The sequence below is a fragment of the Mobula birostris genome, chromosome 16 (assembly GCF_030028105.1).
Source record: "Mobula birostris isolate sMobBir1 chromosome 16, sMobBir1.hap1, whole genome shotgun sequence".
NCBI lineage: Eukaryota > Metazoa > Chordata > Chondrichthyes > Myliobatiformes > Myliobatidae > Mobula > Mobula birostris.
In genome coordinates this window covers 74240495-74262384 of record NC_092385.1, presented here as the reverse complement: position 1 = coordinate 74262384, position 21890 = coordinate 74240495, and the positions used below count along the sequence as shown (strand labels likewise).

The 21890-nt window shown below is 40.9% G+C and overlaps 1 protein-coding gene across 1 annotated transcript in view; it reads left to right on the top strand.

The window, feature by feature from the left end:
* Positions 1–21890, top strand: part of LOC140210888 (copine-9-like) — a 562459-nt gene that overhangs the window by 242821 nt on the left and 297748 nt on the right. Inside the window, exon 5 of the mRNA XM_072280144.1 lies at positions 1820–1859. Coding sequence (XP_072136245.1) covers positions 1820–1859 — 40 coding nt within the window. The remainder of the gene's footprint in view (positions 1–1819; positions 1860–21890) is intronic.

Sequence of the window (21890 nt, the reverse complement as noted above, 5' to 3'; positions counted from 1 at the left end):
AGGCTAAGGAGAGATTAAATACAAAACAATATGCTAAGCATATTTGAAAGGATATGGAAATGCAGAGTAAATTTAAAGTTATTGGTAAAAGGCATGAGGGAGAACAGCAGAATTTCCTTTCATGAAATGAACTGTTATGGTCCGGCATGTATTGACACAGGAGAGAAAGGAAAATCAGAAGTGACTTTCAATACATGTTTACGTTCACAGAAGGAATTAATTATCTTCTTGAAAAGGCGTTGTTTTTCATGGCTTTGAAGAAAGAGCAATTAAACACTGCTCAGTGGTTCTTTCGAAGAGTCAGCACAGAAAAGATGGGGTGAATGATTTTCTTTGTTACTTTATGATTCAATGTTGAGGTTGTTAGATTTTGGTGTTTTTAATCCAAGGTTCCTTTAGAAATCAGGAAAGAGGCACAAAACTTGCTGCTTCACAATTGTTTAATTGAGAGTTAGTGAACAGAGAAAAGTTGAATAGATCGTGACAGGGATCTACTAGTGAAGAGAAAACTAAGATTAAAGATGCCACCTAACAGTGAACAGCTTGTTTCATACCACAGAGATAAGAAAATTCTATTCAAATCTATAGCTAGCAATTAACCCAATTAGAAAGCTATTACTTGAATACTGCAGTACTAAGTTAACCACTGAGAAAGCATGTATTCAAGAAATGTACAACAAAGAAACTTCCAGAGCATTCCAGATTTATACTCATCTCTGCACTGAACTGAAGCTGTGGCCTGCAACTAACAGGCTCCTGGATCAGCTGCAGTGACTAGCTTTGTGGCTGCGGACTGATTTTCGTGAATTCTTTAAATGTTTGCAAAATTTGTTTTTTTTTTTCTGCACATTGGGGGTTTGACAGTCTTCTTTCTTAATGGGTTCTAATGCATTTCTTTGTTTTGTGGCTGCCTGTAAGGAGGCAAATCTCAAGGTTCTATATAGTATACGTACTTCAATAATAATATACTCTGAACTTTTGTATTGTCACTTGAGGCATATTAAACTTGCATATTATACTACTTAAAATACAAACAAATAATTAATTTTTTAACTGCAAAGAAAATACCAATTAAACAGTCTAATCTAAGAATTAACAGTCTGATCTAACAAAGGGGAGAAAGAAGTGGAGTTTCTGACTCTGTAGAGGTACATGGTGTTAGGAGAGATCTTGTTGTGCAAATACATCAAAGGGTGGTAACGCTATCCTGGCCTGAAAACCACCCTCCAGATAAGCAGACTGCAAGCAACGTTAAGGGAATCCACAATTCATGCCTGTAATCCCAGATTTACATGTCATGGAACAAAATGGTGGTTGGTGTCAGGATCAGTATATTGAAATCTTTACGACACTTAGCAGGGAGACCAAAAGAGCATAAAACCATAAGACATAGGAACAGAATTAGACCATTCAGCACACTGAACCTGCTCCACCATTCTATCATGACTGATTTATTATCCCTCTCAATCCCATTCTCCATAACCTTTCACATCCTGACTAGTCAAAAACCTATCAACCCCTGCTTTAAATATACTCAACGACTTGTCCTCCACAGGCTTCTGTGGCAGACAATGGGCCAAACGGTCGAATTCTGCTCTCATAGTCTTATAAATACATTTTTCACATTTAAACGTCATAAGTTGGTTAGCAGAATTTTGACTCAGCAATGAATGTGGGCATCATAAAAAAATAAATGAGACCACAAATATATTGCCTGAACACAGTAAGGTAAGGCAAGTTGTCTTTGCTTTGAATGTTATCCTTGTGGTTATGGATGTTTCACTTTTAATCAGACGTGGTTGATTTCTTATATTTGCAGCTACAGTGTTGACTCAAGGAGCACGAACATCTCAAAGCATGTGAGTATGAAAATCCTTTTTGTGTGGGCTTTCTTTATAACTATGCTGTCAATAGTTTCAGTCACCATGGGAGATGCACTGCACCCTAGAGTGGAATTCACAGTTTAGTCCAAACCCAGGCAGGGTGCCATAACAACTACTGTTGTGCAGCTGGCATGATCATCTACACCACACCTTCACACACCAGTCATGGAGTTGGTACAGGGTGGCACATAACACCGAGCTCAGCTTGTGTCACATCACTACACAGTGCTTCTTCACTCAGTATGATTGGGATGGCACAACTACCAGAGCTGCTGCATCATTGTTTCAGCAACCTTCAGTCAATCTTGACCACCCTCAGTACTGTCTGTGTGGAGTTTCATGTCCTATCTGTGACCGTGTTCATTTTCACCGGGTTCTCTAGTGGCAAAGCATGTGGGTTGTTTGGTAACTGGGTACTGTAAATTGCCCCTGGTGTATTGGTAGGGAAATCCAAGGGAAAGGGGATGGGAACTGGGGGAAATAAAAATGGGATTAGTGTACGGTTTAGGTAAATGGGTGTTTGATGATTGAGAGGAACTCAAATGTTGAAAGGGTTGGACAGAGTAGATGTGGAAAGGTTGTTTCCCTCGGTGGGTGAGTCCAGGACAAGAGGCAATAGTCTTAGAATTAGAGGGTACCCAGTTAAAAAAGAGATGAGGAGAAATTTTTTTAGCCGGAGGGTTGTGGATTTGTGGCCACGTTGCCACATACAGCTGTGGAGGCCCGATCATTGAGGGTGTTTAAGGAGGGGATTGACAGGTGTCTAATTAGTCAGGGTATCAAGGGATATGGGAAAAAAGCCGGAAATTGGAACTAGATGGGTGAATAGTTTAGCTCATGGGGGAGCTGCGGAGCAGACTCGATGGGCCGAATGGCCTACTTCTGCTCCTTTGTCTTGTGATCTTGTGATCCAGACAAGCCCAAAAACCTGTTTCTGATCTGTAGTCAAGACTCAAGATTGTTTAATATCATTTCTAGTGCACAAGTGTAACGGAGAGTAAAATAATTGTTACTCCGGATCTAATGCAGCACAAATACACAATAACTTAAAAAACAATGATAAAAATAACATAATAACTATAAATACATAACCTAGCTTATATACAATGATTCTATGTCCATAGGGTGATGCTAGGCACAGGAGTGTCTGTACATAAAGTGACTGACAGGAAATGATAAAGCAGTGGTGGGTGAGGTGTGAAGGGAGTGGTTTATCGGGTGGAGTGTTCAGTCAATTCCTTATCTGATTTTATTTCAGTATTATTTAGTGTTTTATATAGAAGGGTCAATGTACTGAAGATAAACAACTACTGGGGCCAACAAAGAAATGGTTTCCATAATCCATAATATTCCTATCCAGCAAAATTCTCAATTTAAGCCTCTCATTACTGTAATACTGAAGAGAGCTATGGATTTACATCAACCTTTGTATGGGGCAGGAGATAGAGAGGAGGCCTGGCCCAAAAGCAGAGCAGCAGAGATGATTAAGCAGTGAGCGATAACTTTAATAATAAACTGCAAAACAAGCAAGGAAAAAATACTTTCTACGACAAGGCAACAAAGAAACTGAAGGCTGGCCAGTCTGTATGAGTGAACAAGGATTGTGATTGAGAGCTGGGTTGAACTAGTCTGCAGGCGATGAGCTGGAAACAAGTGGCAAGTGACTTCTGTTGGCTGAGTGGAGACTGGGAGGAGACTGCATCTTCAGGCCTGACATCATGAAGAAGTATTTTCTGATGTCACTCATCAATGAGCTTGTTCTGTTGAAGGCCAAGCCCTCTTAATTTGGATGCCCCACCAGAGGAAATTTCTCACTATCTGCCTATGAGTTCATTTTAGAGCACTCTAGTTAAATCACCTCTTGTCTTTTAAACTCAAGAGATGATCTACAGTGCATACAATCTCTCTTCATAATTTATCACTTAAACCCTGGATGGCCATTTTGGGAAATCTGAGTTACGTACCCTCTAGGTCGAATACTTCTCCCTCCAGGTCACTGCCTGGTATGGGAACTGTACCTTCCTTAACCACAGGACTCTGCAGAGAGTGGTGCGGACAGCCTGGCGCATCTGTAGTTGTGAACGTCCCATGATTCAGGACATTTACAAGGATGAGTGTGTAGAAAGGGCCCACAGAATCATTGGGGATCCGAGCCAAGTCATCCCAACCACAGTCTATTCCAGCTGCTACCATCCACAGCATAAAAGCTAGGACCAGCAGGGTCCGGGACAGATTCTTCCACCAGGCCATCAGACTGATGAACTCACGCTGATTTGAGTGTGCTCTATATTACATTGACTGCTCTATTCATTATAAATATTTATAAATTACTATGATTGCTCATTTCACATTTAGATGGAGACGTAACGTAAAAATTTTTACTCCTCGTGTATGTGAAGGATGTAAGAAATAAAGTCATTTCAATTCACATTCAAATTCAAATATGATATCTTGCTCCAAATGGGATCTAATCAGAGCTTTCTGTAACTTAAACAACAGTTTCATCCCTGGGTTGAACAGCTCCCTTGAGGTAAACACCAGCATTTCACGAGTTTATGATTTTATTGTGTATTTGTTCATCGGTTTTAATTACTTCTGCAACTAGAATCCCAAATGTCACTGTTCCTTTGTATTTTATGTTAAAATGTTACAATTTGAAGAACATTTTAACAATCATGGACTCATGGCATTTTGCCCATTTAGTTTTCAATAGAAACCCCAGCCAGCACACATAGGGGTTTATATTTTGCCCTTTCCAAGGAGGGCACATGGGGTCCTTCTAGAAACAATGAGGTAAAATGGACACTCAGTGTGACATAACTGAGTCAGAACATTCAACTCCACCATTTCCACCTTTGTAGGACAAGGAGAAGGACCATGCCTCATAGCATCCTGCTATCCAAACTTTGGTCCCTGCAAATACCTTTGCACAGAGTTCTTCAACGTTCAAGTCCAACCGTACACATGTATAGCACCAAACAAAGCAATGTACCTCTGGGCCAAGGTGCACAACACAGTACATTTAACACACATATATCACATAAAGTAATATTAGCATAAATAAATTAACAAATAATAAGATGCATATATGATACAAGTGAAATCAGTATAATGCTACACTGACATTTCATGCACGATGAGACCTGGATAGTAGCAGTGAGTTCAGTAGTCTTGTGGCCTGGGGGAAGAAGCTATTTCCCATCCTAACGGTTCTTATTCTAATGCTGTGGTAGCTCCTGGCCGATGACAGGGGTTCAAGGAGGTTGTTAGATAGATGGCTTGGCCAGTTAGAAAGAAAAATAAATACACGTTACACCTGATGGCAAACATGGTTTGTATATTCTGCTCAATGTTGCAGTCATCGTTTCAGCTCGGGTATCCTCTCTATAAGGAAAGCCAACATATTTAGGTGTTAACAACAAGACTAATGCATTAGAGCTATGAAGTGACCTCTCTGCTCATAGTTAGATGATTGACTGGCTTCAATGAATGTGCTTTAACTGCCAGAAGTTGGCTTTCAGTCTAGGTCAGACTGCTGAGGTAGAAGGCCCTGCATTTTCAGTGAAGTTGCTTGATTGTTCAAAGTGTAAATGAGTCAATGACTCAGTCATTCAGACCAAAAGAAGATCAGTACCATTAATCTAGCTGATCAGTGTAAGTCAGAAAAATCATACATAGGAGCAGAAATAGGCCATTTAGACCATTGAGTCTGCTCCACCATTCCATCACGGCTGATTAGAAAGGGATGACATACGATCATTCGGTTATGTTATATGACTTAGAATGTTGGACAACATCTAGTAACATGAGGAAGCGGATTGAAGCAGCAGAGATATGGTTTTTCAGGAGGATGCAAAACATACCATGGACGAAACGAATATCTAACGAGGATGTCATAAACAAAGCAAACACAAAAAGAGAAATAATGTATGAGATCATGAAAAGGCAACATAACTTCATTGGACATGTGATTAGGAAAGAGGAGTTAGAATGCACGGTAATTATGGGAAAAATTGAAGGGAAGAAAGCAAGAGGAAGACAAAGACAAATGATGATGGAGACAGCAGCCAGAGAACTGGAAATGAATACCAATGAATTGATCCACTTGACCTGAAACAGGAGTGTGTGGGCCATGGCAGTCAAAGCTCAAACTGGGCACGGAACCTGATGATGATGATGACATAGGATCGGAAGGTGTAGAGTCTCTATGGGTTCAGTTAAGAAATGACAACGGTAAAAGGACTCTAATGGCAGTTGTATACAGGCCTCCAAACAGCAGCTGGGATGTGGATTACAAATAACAACAGGAGATAGAAAAGGCCTGTCAGAAGGGCAGTGTCATGGTAACCGTTGGGAAAACCAGGCCTGTACTGGACCTCAATAGACAGAATTTGTAGAATGTCTAAGGGATGGCTTTTTAGCGTCCTCGCTGACGACCAACACTGGCGCACCTCAGGGGTGTGTGCTTAGCCCACTGCTCTACTCTCTGTATACACATGACTGTGTGGTTAGGCATAGCTCAAATACCATTTACAAATTTGTTGATGATACAACCATTGGTGGTAGAATCTCAGGTGGTGTCGAGAGAGTGTACAGGAGTGAGATATGCCAACTAGTGGAGTGGCGCCACAGCAACAACCTGGCACTCAACGTCAGTAGACGAAAGAGCTGATTGTGGATTTCAGAAAGGGTAAGATGAAGGAACACGTACCAATCCTCATAGGGGGATCAGAAGTGAAGAGATTGAGCAGCTTCAAGTTCCTGGGTGTCAAGATCTCTGAGGATCAAACCTGGTCCCAACATATCGATGTAATTATAAAGAAGGCAAGACAACGGCTTATTAGGAGTTTGAAGAGATTTGCATGTCAACAAATACACTCAAAAACTCCTATAGTTGTACCATGGAGAGCATTCTGACAGGCTGCATCACTGTCTGGTACGGAGGGGCTACCACACAGGATCAAAAGAAGCTGCAGAAGGGTGTAAATCTAGTCAGCTCCATCTTGAGTACTAGCCTACAAATTACCAAGGACATCTTCAGGGAGCGGTGTCTCAGAAAGGTAGTGTCCATTATTAAGGACCTCCAGCACCCAGGGCATGCCCTTTTCTCACTGTTACATCAGGTAGGAGGTACAGAAGCCTGAAGGCACACACTCAGCATTTCAGGAACAGCTTCTTCCCCTCTGCCATCCAATTCCCAAATGGACATTGAATCTTTGGACACTACCACATCTTTTTTTAAATATACAGTGTTTCTGTTTTTGCATATTTTAAAATCCTATTCAATCTATATAACTGATTTACTTGTTTATTTATTATTATTATTTTTATTTGTTTTCTCTCTGCTAGATTATGTATTGCTTTGAACTGCTGCTGCTAAATTAACAAATTTCATGTCACATGCTGGTGATAATAAACCTGATTCTGATTCTGATTCTGAACAGCTTGTTGTTGAGCCCACTATGGAATCAGCTTTGCTGGATTGGGTGTTGTGCAATGATCCGGAGGTGATAAGAGAGCTTAAGGTTAAAGAACCCTTCGGGAAAAGTGATCACACTATGATCGAGTTCACTTTGAAACTTGAGAAGGAGAAACTATGTTCCAATGTGTCGGTATTTTAATGGAATAAAGGAAATTATGATGGCATGAGAGGGGTACTGGCCGAGGTTGACTGGAAAGGGACACTAGCAGGAAGGACAGCAGAGCTGCAATGTCTGGAGTTTCTGTGAACAATGAGGGAAGTGCAAGAGAGATATATTCCAAATAAGAAGAAATTTTCGAATGGAAGAAGGATACTATCATGGCTGACTATTGAAGTCAGAGCCAAAGTAAAAGTAAAAGAGAGGGCATACAAGGAAGCCAAAGCTAGTGGGAAGATAGAGGATTGGGAAGAATTTAAAAACTTGCAGAAGGAAACTACGAAGGTTATTAGGAAGGAAAAGATGAATTATGAAAGGAAGCTGGCAACTTAATATCAAAGAAGATGCTAAAAGCTTTCTTAAGTATATAAAAGGTAAAAGAGAATTAACAGTAGATATAGGACCAATAGAAAATGATGCTGGTATTGTAATGAAAAATGCAGAGATGGCAGAGGAACTGAATGCGTATTTTGCATCGGTCTTCACAGTGGAAGATATCTGCAGCATACCAGACATTCAAGAGTGTCAGGGAAGTGACGTATATGCAGTGAAAATTATGACTGAGAAGGTGCTCAGGAAGCTTAATAGTCTGAGGATGGATAAATCTCCTGGACCTGATGGAATGCACCCTCGGGTTCTGAAGGAAGTAGCTGGAGAGATTGCGGAGGCATTAACAATGATCTTTAAAGAATCGATAGATTCTGGCATTGTACCGGATGATTGGAAAAATGCAAATGTTACTCTGCTATTTAAGAGGGGTGGGAGGCAGCAGAAAGGAGACTATAGACCTGTTAGCCTGAAATTAGTGATTGGAAAGTTGTTGGAATCGATAGTTAGAGATGAGATTATGGAATACCTGAAGGCACATGACAAGATAGACCAAAGCCAGCATGAAAGGAAGATCCTGCTTGACTAACCTACTGCAATTTTTTGAGGAAATTACAAGCAGGGTAGACAAAGGAGTTACAGTAGATATGCTGTACTTGGATTTTCAGAAGGCCTTTGACATGAGGTTGCTTAGTAAGGCAAGATCCCATGGAATTACAGGGGAGTTACTAGCATGGGTGAAGTATTGGCTGATCGGCAGAAAACAGAGAATGAGAATAAAGGGATCTATTCTGGCTGACTACCAGTTACCAGTGGAGTTCCACAGGGGCCGGTGTTGGGACTGCTGCTTTTTACAATGTATGCCAATGATTTGGACTATGGGATTAATGGATTTATGACTACATTTGCCGATGATACAAAGATAGGTGGAGGAGCGGGTAGTGTTGAGGAAACAGAGAGCCTGCAGAGAGACTTAGATAGTTTAGGAGAATGGGCAAAGAGGTGGCAAATAAAATACAATGTTGGAAAGTGTATGGTCATGCACTTTGGTGGAAGAAATAAATGGGCAGAGTATTATTTAGATGGGGAAAGAATTCAAAATGCAGAGATGCAAAGGGACTTGGGAGTCCTTTCGCAGGATACCCTAAAGGTTATCCTCCAGGTTGAGTTGGTCGTGAAGAAGGCAAATGCAATGTTGGCATTCATTTCTAGAGGTATAGAATATAAGATCAGGGATGTGATGTTGAGGCTCTATAAGGCACTCGTGAGACCACACCTGGAGTATTGTGTGCAGTTTTGGGCTCCTTATTTTAGAAAAGATATACTGACATTGGGGAGGGTTCAGAGAAGATTCACAAGAATGGTTCCAGGAATGAAAGGGTTACTGTATGAGGAATGTCTGGCAACTCTTGGGCTGTATTCCCTGGAGTTCAGGAGAATGAGGGGGGATCTTATAGAAACATTTGAAATGTTAAAGGCCTGAACAGATTAGTTATGGCAAGGTTATTTCCCATGGTAGGGGAGCCTGGGACAAGAGGGCACAACTTCTGGATTGAAGGACGTCCATTTAGAACAGAGATGCGGAGAAATTACTTTAGTCAGCAGGTGGTAAATCTGTGGTATTTGTTGCCACGAGTGGCTGTGGAGGCCAAGTCATTGGGTACATTTAAGGCAGAGATAGATAGGTTCTTGGTTAGCCAGGGCATCAAAGGGTATGGAGAGAAGGCAGAATTTTTCTGGAAAAACTGGATCAGCCTATGATTGAATGGCGGAGCAGACTCGATGGGCCGAATGGGCTACCTCTGCTCCTATATCTTGTGGTCTTATTTATTATCCCTTTCAAACTCATTCTCCTGTCTTCACCCCATAACTTTGATGCCCTGACTGATCAAAAACCTATTAACCTCTGCTTTAAATGTAAATATGCACAAGTATTCTAGCTGAGGCTGTTTCACTCTTAATCCAGCCTAGGTTATACCTTCTTCTGAAGTGCCTCCTGTTGATCTGAGGTTGCAGGGAGAAACTGGTGAAATCTGTGACAATTTATTCTGCTCTCCTTGGGTTTAAACACCCCAAAAACAGATTATTTTCTCTTCTTTGCAATTGATTGTTTAAATATTATAAATAAGAGCCATGATATTGACCTAATGTACCCAGTGTGAAAAAAGCATAAATTAGAATCTGGCCTGATGGTGAAATTAGATTAAAAAAAATCAGGACTAGATTATACTTCGGCCCACATTGGACATTGTTCTGTTAATGTGTTATCCTAGTTTTGGTCCTCTTTTCCATTTCATTTTTCAGTCATCTGCTGGTCATTTCACAATCATCTTATTGTTAGGTAAAGATGTAATTATTATAGTCATAAAGCATAATGAGACAGAAACAGGTCCATCATCCCACCATGTCCATACCAATCATCAAGTAACTATCTTTTTTAAACCCATTTATAGTAACTAGCCATAGTCTTGCATACCATGGTGGTTTAAATGCTTATAAAAATAATTCTTAAATGAGAATCTGCCTCAGACAGTGTGTTCCGGATTTCAACCATCCTCTGGGTGAAAAATTTTTCAGGACCCCTGTAAATCTTTTTTCCTGATCTGCATCTCTCATAACTTCCATATGGAGCAATTGTGGCCTGCTTAGCTGTTTCTGTTCCGAGAAACACAAACCCAACCTATCCAATCTGTTCTTGTGGCTGAAAGGTTCCATCATACTCCATTACATCTCAAATAACACAGCAATTAACAATTATAGTCAGTATAAAATTGGATGGGTAATATACATGTCAATACTAAAGACCACATTGTTCTATAATTTTATATGCATTACTTATTTATAACTATATTTTTGAGAAAAAATATGCTGCTCCTTTTTGGAAAATTTACTGTAGTTTTTGCTATATGTGTTGTTGCTATGCTGATTTATATAGATTCTCAGTATACCAACCTTCCTTGCTGTACAGTTCATCACTGTGACATCATTAAAATATTGTAGTTTTATCAATGTACATAAAATCACTTACATCTTCTTTCTTCTCTTAATGCTGTTTCGTATCTTATAATGGACAACAGAAGGTAAGAATCTATTTTTACTTTTGAAAAATAAAAGGAATAGAAATGGGATAGCACTGCTTCAAGATGTTCCAACCTGTGATGTAACTTAGTCTGCAAGCTGCCTCCAAATCCCCATTGAAGAATACAGCCTGCCTCTAAGTTCAAGTTGAAGTTTAATTGTCATTCAACCACACATGAGTACACATGAATACAGCCAAATGAAACAGTGTCAACGCAGTATCAACAGTCACACACACACCATGGTACATATAAGACAACAAGCACACATAAGGGATCAGTAAAATACTGTCACACGTAAAAAGCCATGTGCACCAATCAGTTTGGCAATTTATGGAACTCCATTCTTTAGTGTACAATGAGGTCAATGAGTGTCTCAATCCCAAATACTATCTTGCGACTGCAAGTGTGTTAACAAACATGTACTGAATATTAAGAGAACACCAACTTCAAAACCCAGTCAGCCATGGAACCACTACAGTTATACACAATGTAACCTTCAGATCATATTGTAACATTCATGTACAGAGCATCTTGTATTTCTGTTATGATGAGGACAAAAATATAAATTATTCACAAATACATAAGTACAAGTACTCTGCTCTATTATATTAAACTATGCACCTGGAATTGAAGATGTGTTGGAAAAACCTTATAAGAGTCATTTCAGAAATATATATAATGAAAAATTAGACAGAAATGAAATATGTATGTTGGTTATATAAATTGTTTATTATGTCATCCAATATGAGTTGGTTTAATACTTGCCTTTAAAACAAGCTGACAGGTTCTAGCCTAACTCCAGGCATCTTATCTGGGCTTAAATTTCAGAGCTGCATTTTATAGACGAGATTGTAAATATGGCCCAACTTAACTTCTGAAATGCTCATAATGCCATTTGGAATGCTTCCAAAAGAATAGCAGGGCATCCTACTGTTGTGGAAGCTTGACCATCACTACCAAAAAAAGAACTATATGGTCATATATTTTTTTTGCCGTTTGTACAACCCTTGTCATGTCTAATAGTTGTTGCAAATCTAATGTTACTTCATTTAAAAATAAAATGAAACAGTGGATTTAAAATGGCCAAGGTTGTAACAGAATAAAATGAAAATACAAGACTCATCTTGTAAAATCTCATTTGACCTCACTGGAAGCTTCACTAAAAAGCAGAGTTTAGGGTTGTTTTATCCTTGACTTCCCTCATTTTCTAGGTTGTTTGCTCAACATGGGCTTGAGACAGGTAAACATATTCTTTAAATAGTATCACAGAAATCAGTGATTATAGAATAGCAATCTCCGAGAGCTTAGCTTTGATCTGGTTTTAACTTACTACGGGTATAGCTTGTTTTTTTGACATCTGTGCTTGAGAGTTCTCCAGCTGCAGAGCGTTGTTGGAGAACGGTAGATGTAATCACAATGCCTATCAGAGGTACAGAAACACTCCCAGGCTATGTAACTCTGCTTGCTGTGAAGAGGACAGGATCTATTGTTCCAAAATACTAAGAAATTTATCACTTTGAGATGAAACTTCCCATCTTATCCTGAGGTCTGTACAAATCACACTGGCTTGTTGACTGTGGATTCAACGTTCAAATTTATTTATCGTGTGTCATTTGTGTTATCACACAACTATCACAACCTAAGGGTGTGCAGAGGGCAGCCTGCAGGTTTTGCCACACATTCTGGCAGCAATGGTTGGCAGAACAATACAAAACAACAAAACAGAACAAGCTACAAAGGAATAGCAGCAAAATAAACCCCGTTTCCTCGCTCCCATGCATGCACATATGTAATCCTCTCACCCCAAGACCATCTGTATTCTTCAGCCTCCAGCCTCCACAGACCCAAATTCAGAGTCAGATTCGGATGCAGGTATACAGAGATTGAGCCTTCAACCAGCCCAATAAAATTCCTGTTACCCATTGTGATATGAGTTCTGTGAAATCAGCCCCATGCATAGTACTCTCCAAACCCCAAGTTTTAGAGTAATTCTTACACAGCCTATTGCAATATCTGGGTAGACATGTCATCAACTGCTCAAGGATGCACACAGGAGCATAAATTGGGAATCCATTGTAAGGCGCTCAGTAAAAAAAAAGACTTTGTTGCTTTCTAATAAAGGTTGATTCTAATCAGGTTACAGCTGGCTCTGAAATATGATTTTTGTGCTATCTTGAAATGGATGCACAATAGATTGTGTAATGCTTATTATTTTAAAATCGTGTGATTTAAAATGTGGTGAAGCATAATATTCACCAAATCCAAATTATTGGAGAACATCCAGAATACTTGACTGCATTGTCCCATGAACAACCATTGTTATGAACAGGGCAACTAAGCTTATGCATTGCAGAGTCTCACTGAGATCCTGTTATTTATTTTTTAGCCTAAATCCTACCCTCACCCACTCATCAATAAGACCGCAAGATATAGGAGCAGAATTAGGCCATTTGGCCCATCGAATCTGCTCTGCTATTTGATCATGATGCCTGATCCATTTTCCCTCTCAGCCCCAATCTCTTATCTTCTCTCTCTATCTCTTCATGCCCTGACCAGTCAAGAATCTATCAACCTCTGCCTTAAATATACATAAAGACTTGGCCTCCACAGCTATTGGTGGCAACAAATTCAACAGATTCACCATTCTCAGGCTCAAGAAATTCCTCCTCATTTCCATTCTAAAGGGGCACATCTCTATTTTGATGCCCTGTCCTCTGATCTCAGAAACTTCCACTATAGGAATCATCCTCTCCAAATCCACTCTATCAAAGCCTTTCACCATTTGATAAGTTTCAATTAGGTCACCTCTTATTCTTCTAAATTCCAGGTAACAGAGGCCCAGAGCCATCAAACGCCCTTCATATGACAAGCCATTTAATCCTGGAATCATTTTTGTGAACCTTTTTTGAACCCTCTCCAGTTTCAGCACATCCTTTCTAAGATGGGGCCCAAATGTGCTCACAATGGTCCAAGTGAGGCCTCACCAAAGCTTTATAAAGTCTCAACATTACATCTTTGCCCTTATATTCAGTCCTCTTGAAATGAATGCTAACATCACATTTGCCTTCCTCGCCACAGACTCAACCTGAAAATTAATGACACTCCTGTGTTTTACTGGCCTTATCACGTGTGACTAGTCGCTGCGCTCTTTGAGAAAATCAAATTACACGAGCTGCTAGTAGGCCATCAGAAAAATCCAGGTATCGGAAGGAGGCAGTGAATAGGAACCATACACTTCTGGAGATAAGTTTTGTTTATAGGAAAAGAACAATATATACAGAATATTTACATGAGCAGGAACAATTCAAAGTTAAAACATTCTGCACACTGTACTAGTTCTAAGTTTTTCTCTGTGTTTAGAAGACCTCCTGAGTTCAGACTCTTCTTTGTGAGAATTTTCATTTGTCATGTCCCTTCTAGTCAACACTTCATCACGTGTCTCTTTTTCTTGTCGAATCTCAAACTCGTTTGGGATTGACGAAATTTCCAGACTTCTCTTATCAGGTAGGATACATTGATTATGCATTTCCTCATTTGCTGCGTCTTCCACAGGACTGATAGGTAAGTTACTTTCTACAGTGGGTTCCTCTACATCAGGTAAGTAACTTGCATTTCTTTGGGATTCCAGCACTGAGTCTGCCACTGGGGTGGTTGTTAATGGCTGGTTTGGGCTTGGGCTGGAGCCCACAATTCCTCTGTGTAACTGTTCATAAGTTTTTCGACCCTTAGAAGGTTCATCTACAATGTCAAGTCTTGGTCTGAGGTAATAAACCTCATCCTCGTCCTCTTCGGAGTCAATTGGATTTTCTTCCTCTTCAACCAACTGTTCATTCTTAGTACTGCAAGTTGTGTACTTACGAACAGAGACAGGAGAAAGTTGTTCATTGTCTTCAGAAGGAAGAAATCCACAAGGGAGAAGTAGATCCCTATATAAAGTTTGTATGGGCCCAGACTGCTTCTCAGGACGTATCTTGTAAACAGGTAGATCACCAGCTTGCTGACCGCTACATAGACCATTTCTTCCCATTTATCAGCAAGTTTCTTTTTACCTCATAGACGCACATTCCTTACTAACACTCAGTCTCCTTTTCTCAACTCTGAAGCTGTCACCTGTTTATCATATCTGGTCTTGTTTCAATCTGCTATTTTCTGTGAGTTCCCCCGCAGCTATCTTGAAGCTTTCCTGAAGATGAGATTTCAAATGTTGTTCATACTGAGAGTGTGATTTACCATGTTTGTCTTTCAAGGGTAGTCTGAAAACTAAGTCAACTGGAAGTCTGGGTTGTTGTCTGAGCATCAATTCATATGGACTAAAGCCAGTCTTCTCATTCCTAGTACAATTATAAGCATGGACTAGAGGTTTCACAAGCTCTTGCCAGCGACTTTTATCTTTCCTCTCCAGGGTTCTCAACATATTTAAGGTGGTCCTGCGAAACCTCTTGACAGGGTTTCCTCTGGGATGACATGGTGTAGTTCCGACTTTTTGAATACCAGCTATCTCACACAATTCTTTAATCCAGTGGGATTTGAAGTCGAGCCTCTTATCGCTGTGTAGGTACTTGGGATAACTGTAATGCGAGATGAAATGCTCCCACAGGCACTTTGCAACAGTCTTGTCTTTTTGGCTGGGTGTAGGAATAGCCAAAGCATATTTAGTGAAATGATCAATTACTACTAACACATCTTTTGTGTTACTTTGATCGAGTTCTAATGTAAGAAAGTCCATGCAGACCAGCTGTAAGGGTCGGGTAGTTACAATACTCACTAACGGAGTACCTTTCTCAGGCAAGGTCTTTCTTTTTACACATCGACTGCATGTTTTAGTCTTGTGTTCTACATCAGCAGCCATCTTGAACCAATAGAATAGGCTTCTGACTAAATCAATACCCATGTGACCAAAGTCATTGTGAAGACTCTTAAGTACCTCAAATTGAAACTTTTCAGGAAGAACAAGCTGGTATGTTTTATCTCCGGTTAATCTTTTTCTGTAGAGAATTCTGTCTTTTAGTTCTAGACGATCCCATTCTCTGAGAAGGTAGGGTAGTCTGCGGATTACGTTTCTCACTGAAGGGGATGGTTCTTCTCCAGTTTTCATCTGCTTGGTGACTTCCCTAATACAAGGACCTGCTAACTGGGAGTCTGTAATCTCAGCATCAGAGAGATGAGAAATGACTGGAAATCCCACATGCTGATCTTCTTGTGCATAACTGTCAGGAATAGCACTGAATGCATCATTAAGGATCGAGCATATGCAACAGCAGCATTTGCGGCAGCTTCTGTTTGAAGACAACTCTCACAGATAGCTTGCACAATGTCAACGGTAGCTTCACCTGCATCACCTGAGCTCACCAGATGACTTTCAGTAAACTTCATGATGCGTTCCCAATCTTTCTGGGATGTGAAATCATCTGATAATCCTCCACGTGGTCGTCGGGACAACTTGTCAGTATCCTGGTTCAGTTTCTTGGATCTATATCACAACTTAAAAATCTCAGTTGACGGGGCAGCTAGCCATCTGTAACTAGTTACATCCAGTTTAGTAGTGGAAAGTGCATAAGTCAGGGGGTTTAAAAATGCAAACATGAGGAAATCTGTAGATGCTGGAAATTCAAGCTTAAGTCATGGGGTTACTGTCTGTTACTACAGTACATGAACTACCATAAAGAAAATCATGAAATTTTTCACTAACTGCCCATTTTAGGGCTAGGAACTCTAACTTATGAGCAGGATATCTTGATTCACTATGGGAGAGCCCCTGCTGGCATAGGTGATAACCCTAAGGTGCCCGGCTTGTCCTTGGTAGAAGGCAGCTGAAGGTTGGTTAGCAAGCGCCAACACCGGAGCAGATGTAACTTCCTTTATGATTAGGTTGAATGCTTCTTGACATGCGGTAGTACAACAGCCTCCAAATCGGTCTTTTGGATGGTGAAACTGGATATCTTTCTTCACCTTGGAGTTCTTTCTGGTAGGTGGGTATCCCAAAGTCAAATCATTGAGCGTCTTAACTTTTTGAGAAAAGTCCTCGATAAGGCAGCAGTAAAATCCAATAAATCCAAGGAACGACTTCAATTCCTAAGATTTCTGGGAATTGGGCAGGTTTTGACCACACCAATCTTATCAGAGCCAGTTTGAACTCCTTGATGAGACACTGTATGTCTGAGATATTTGGCTGAGGTCTGTGCAAAAACACACTTTTCTGAAGCTAGCTTGTCCATACTCTCTGAGTTGGTTCAGGACTCTCATAAGTCTTTCCTTGTGCTCATCCAAGTCTTTAGAGAACACAATGATGTCATCAATGAACACAAGGACTTCCTTCAGGTTCATATCAGCTTTGCATTTCTCCATGAGTTGCTGAAATGTACTCAGCATGTTTGTAATTCCCTGTGGCATCCTATTGAATTCATAGAACCCGAGAGGACACACAAAGGTGGTTTTAAGCTTGTCGGGGCTTCTTCACCCTCTATCTGGTAATAACCAGATTTTAGGTCAAGGACTGAAAAACATTTGGAACTGGTCAAAGCCATAAAAGTGTCTTCGAGCCTCCGGAGTGAATAAGCATCTTTAATTGTCTGTTGATTTAACTTCTGAAATTTCTATACACAAATGGACATCCCCATTCTTTTTTCTCACCACAAAAATTGGAAAAGAAAAAGGAGATTCAGACTCTCTGATCATTCCTGCGTTTAGTAATTCCTGGAGATGCTTCCGAGCAGCTTCTCTGAATTCCGGGTGTATAGGTTGAGGTCAATGTTTGAACAGTGTTTCATCAATAAGGTTGATTCGATGTTTCACTTTGTTGGTACACCCGAAATCTAAGTGATGATGAGAGAAAACATCAGGGATACTTTGTAATTTCGGGGTAAGTCTTGTCTTCCACTCAGTGGGTATAGGAGAATCACAAAAGTTAAACCCTGAGCTTGATGCTTGAGGGAATTCTGACTCATTGGAGGTTTTAACTGACGGTTCTTTCTGAAATATAACTTGTACTAAATTTAGTTCCGCTATAACACATCTGGGAGGAATTGTAACATCATGTGCTGTTATACTGGAGATCACTACAGGTAAGCGACAATGTTGCTTGTTTTCCAAAGTAACGAGGCAAGTCTTTACTATAAGTCCTCCAGACATGGGAGAAGAAGGATGTTCCATGCTAGCTCATATATCAGGATGCAGAGTTCTGACTGTGACTGATCCACACAAGACTAGAGACTGCCCAGCTGGTTTTTGTCTTGGGTCCTTGCCAGGTACTCTCACCAGTCCAACATTTCCCTTGGTAGTTAGTCCTTATTGCATTTGTAAAACTTGCAGGACTTGCTTGTAGCCAAATTTAGGACAGAATTTTTGGCTACTTTGCAATTTGCAGTAGTATTTATACAGTTCACCAAGGGTATTCATGCCAACTAACACCACAGGCTGTGAATGTAAAGAGACGTCTGGAAAAATCAATGCTAAGGTGACACTTCCACATCCACTCCGACAAAGTCATTTGGGAATGTAACATTAACATATATATCCCAGGTATGGGATAGATTGTCCATTTGCACCCTTAACTTCCAAGAAGTTAACAAACAGCCAAGTGTAAAACCAAAGAGGTCAGACAAGTTGTGATCATAGAAGGATTTAGAGACGGTAATGACCTGAGATCCTGTATCGAATAAACAATTGTATTTTCTACCGCCTAGGCTTATTTGAGCAGTACACATTGTGCTGACTAATCCCTTAGACAGGTTAACAGTCTGTCTTCCAGATTTCAGTTCATCAAGCAAGATCTTCAAACTTTTGGGACATGCTTTGTGAACATCAGTCCCTGTCTGTCCTGCAACAGAAACTGCTTCTAGTTTAAAATGAGGCTTAGAGGTACCATGATGTGACTCCCATTCACTTCATCTCTTTTCAAGCTGTCTTCTCTTTTCTGCTACTAATGCCGGATTGGGTTCATAGCAGCAAGAGATGGTTATGTGCCAATCTTTGCCACATTTAAAACAGTACCAAGGCTTTGGTTTTACACTTGGCTGTTTGTTAGTAGTTGTGGACTCTTGTTTATCTGTTGCGTCACCCTTTTCGGTGGCACCTCACTTGCTGTCTTAAAGCTCGCTTTTCCCTTCTGCTGCTTTGTAGCTTGTACAGCAGCTAGTTGACTTCGAAGCTCAGCGATTTGTTTTGTCAGTTGAGAAGTAGCTGAAAATAGCTGTGCTACAACATCATCTTTACAGGCACCTGTGGTCTGAGACTATATAACTGCACGTGATTTGGCTGTTCCTAAATGCTGTTTCATGTGTGTGGTTCGAAAAGCATGCTTGTCTTCCTCGGTGTGTAGAAATGTCAGTAGTTCAATAAACGATGGCGGGTTTGGTTTTTTCTGTTCCATTTGCAGCTCTAACATTGGGGAGTGGTCCCAACATTCCTTACAAAACTGCTTTAAGAGATTTAAGCACGTAGCCAAGTGGTTAAGGCATTCACTTAGTGATCTGAAAGTCGCCAGATTGAGCCTTAGCTGAGGCAGCATGTTGTGTCCTTGAGCAAGGCACTTAGCCGCACATTGCTCTATGTCTGTGTGAGGAGTGGCACGCCACACAGTCTTTCATTCTGCGCCTTGTAAGGCATGAAAAATGCCCGACGCTGGTCTCTTAGGCCTGAGACGACGATCCCTCCCTCCCCCTTTAAGAGACGCTTGTTAGTCCCAGTTTCTGCACCTCCACAACTTTACAGTCAGTGTCAATGCTACCTGTAGTTGCTGTAAGTAGGCAGATGGTTTTTCACCTGTGTTCCGTACTGTGTTAATGAATTGGGCGAATAATTCATCACTGTCTTCCATGGTGGCAAGAGCTGAATCTAGGAGTTGTAGGTATTTACCGGTGAAGCTCCAGGGCTTATTGACTTGATGATGTCAGAAGCTGGTGGAAGAATACTTTTGTATATTTTCCCTGTTCTATGAGGATCAGATGCGCCTGGGTCTTGCAAGACCAGTTCAACACTAGCACGCCAAGTCTCATAATTTGCCTCATTAGGTGAATGAGAGGTTCTACCAGAAAAATTCAGAGCCGGACTGGTGGATTGACATGAGTCATCAAGTCATTACTGCGCACAATTTGCTCGACTATGACTCTGAATACCTGGAAGGTTTAGATCACTGGGAGAGAGGGGTGACTTCACTGCAGCTCCATTAGTTTGTATTTCTGGGATTGAGTTATTCTGAGTAGCAGCTAGAGCTGTTTCTGGCTGGTTAGTATCAGTGGAGTCTGCTCTGAATTGAAGAGTTCTGGTCTTATTATGTACATCTTCAGCAGTTTCAACAGTAACTGTTTCCCTACTACAATAGTAAGGGTTTGACTGATCTGGGTTAACACCTCTCTCAAGATTTCATTATAATCTTTCCCTCTGCACTTCTCTAAGGTGATTCACCAAGGTAAACTTGAGTGGTGTCTTTTCCAACTTTCTGAGTGTAACCACCGGCTAAAGTAACCACATGGTAGGAAACATTTTGGTCACCGCTTGCCTGTTGAGTGTATGGTAGCAAGGGCTGGAGATCTTGCATTCAGTGGTGTATCTAAGGTGTGGCAGGTATGGCACGTGTCCTGGACGCCACTTGAAGAGGGCGCCACTGAGCAGTTTCTATTAAAGTCAGACGAGCCATCGTCGGATAGTAAAAAAAGAATTTTTTTCAGATGTGTGATCTGTCTTTGATTATCATGGGTGAGAAACACTAGGATGGCCTTATTTCAGAGCATTGTGTAAGCAGACTATGAAACGTTTCTTCACGAAGAAGAAGGAAGGTGGAGCTGAAGGACGGAAGAGACGAAAGTTGGAGGTGGAGGAAGCCAAGAAGTCGAGTAGTTCGACACGTTACATGGAGTCGCCTGCACCTGCTACAAGCTTGTTAGAATCCAAAGGTGGATCAAGTCCAAATGCGTCACAAGCTGAGGAGGAAGTCAAGTCAGATAAATCCGAGTATGACGAGATTAAGAGTGAGGCTGCCACAGAGAATGTGGACGTGACAGGAGGGGAAGACGATGGTGGTGGTGGTGATGTTGAGTTTACTGATGAGATTTTACCTGGTGAGATTGAACCTGACGACACTGAACCTGGTGAACTGGATGGTGTCAAAGAGCCTCGAACTGTCATACCAGAAGTAATTGAACAGCATGATATTGGACTTCCGAAGTTCGACAAGGATACTGGAAAAACAATTCTGCCTGACACGTTGAGAACAGAAATAATAAAGCTGGGATTGAAGTATTTCCAGAACAGTGAGGGGCTTTTCCTACCAACAAATAACCACTTAATGAACAAAACTTGGTTCAAGAGGAAATTGGGAAATGGTCGTGGTGAGGAAGTGACTCGCTCATGGCTGGTCTATTCCCCTTCTAAAAAGTCTGCATTTTGTACCTGTTGTCTTCTCTATTCCCGGTCAGACCATCAATCCTCATTGGAGCAGGAAAGTGGATTCAACCAGTGGAAAGCACCTGAAAGGATTAGTGTTCATGAAAATGCCAAGAATCACCGAGAATGCTTCACACAGTGGAAAGAAATGGAAAGAAATTTAGCTGGAAACAGAGGAGTTATTGATGCGGTATTTCAGTCACAGATTGAGAAGGAAAAGCAGAAGTGGCGTGATATCTTGACGAGAATCCTTCACTGCATAAAATTCTCGGCGACTCAGAACCTGGCTTTGCGAGGACGCAGGGAGTCACTTCAGCTAGATGATGACTCCAATGTGGGAAATTTCCTTGGCTTACTGAAACTACTGGCCATCTTTGACCCTGTCATAAAAGAACACCTAACTCATTTGGAAAGTCATCCTGGATCCACGTCTTATCTTTCACCAAGTGTCCAAAATGAATTCATCCACATGATGGCATCCACTGTTCACCAGAGTTTACTGAGAAGCATTCGTAAAGCCACGTACTATTTGGTCTCATGTTCGACTCAACTCCTGATCAGGCACACCGTGAGCAGATGTC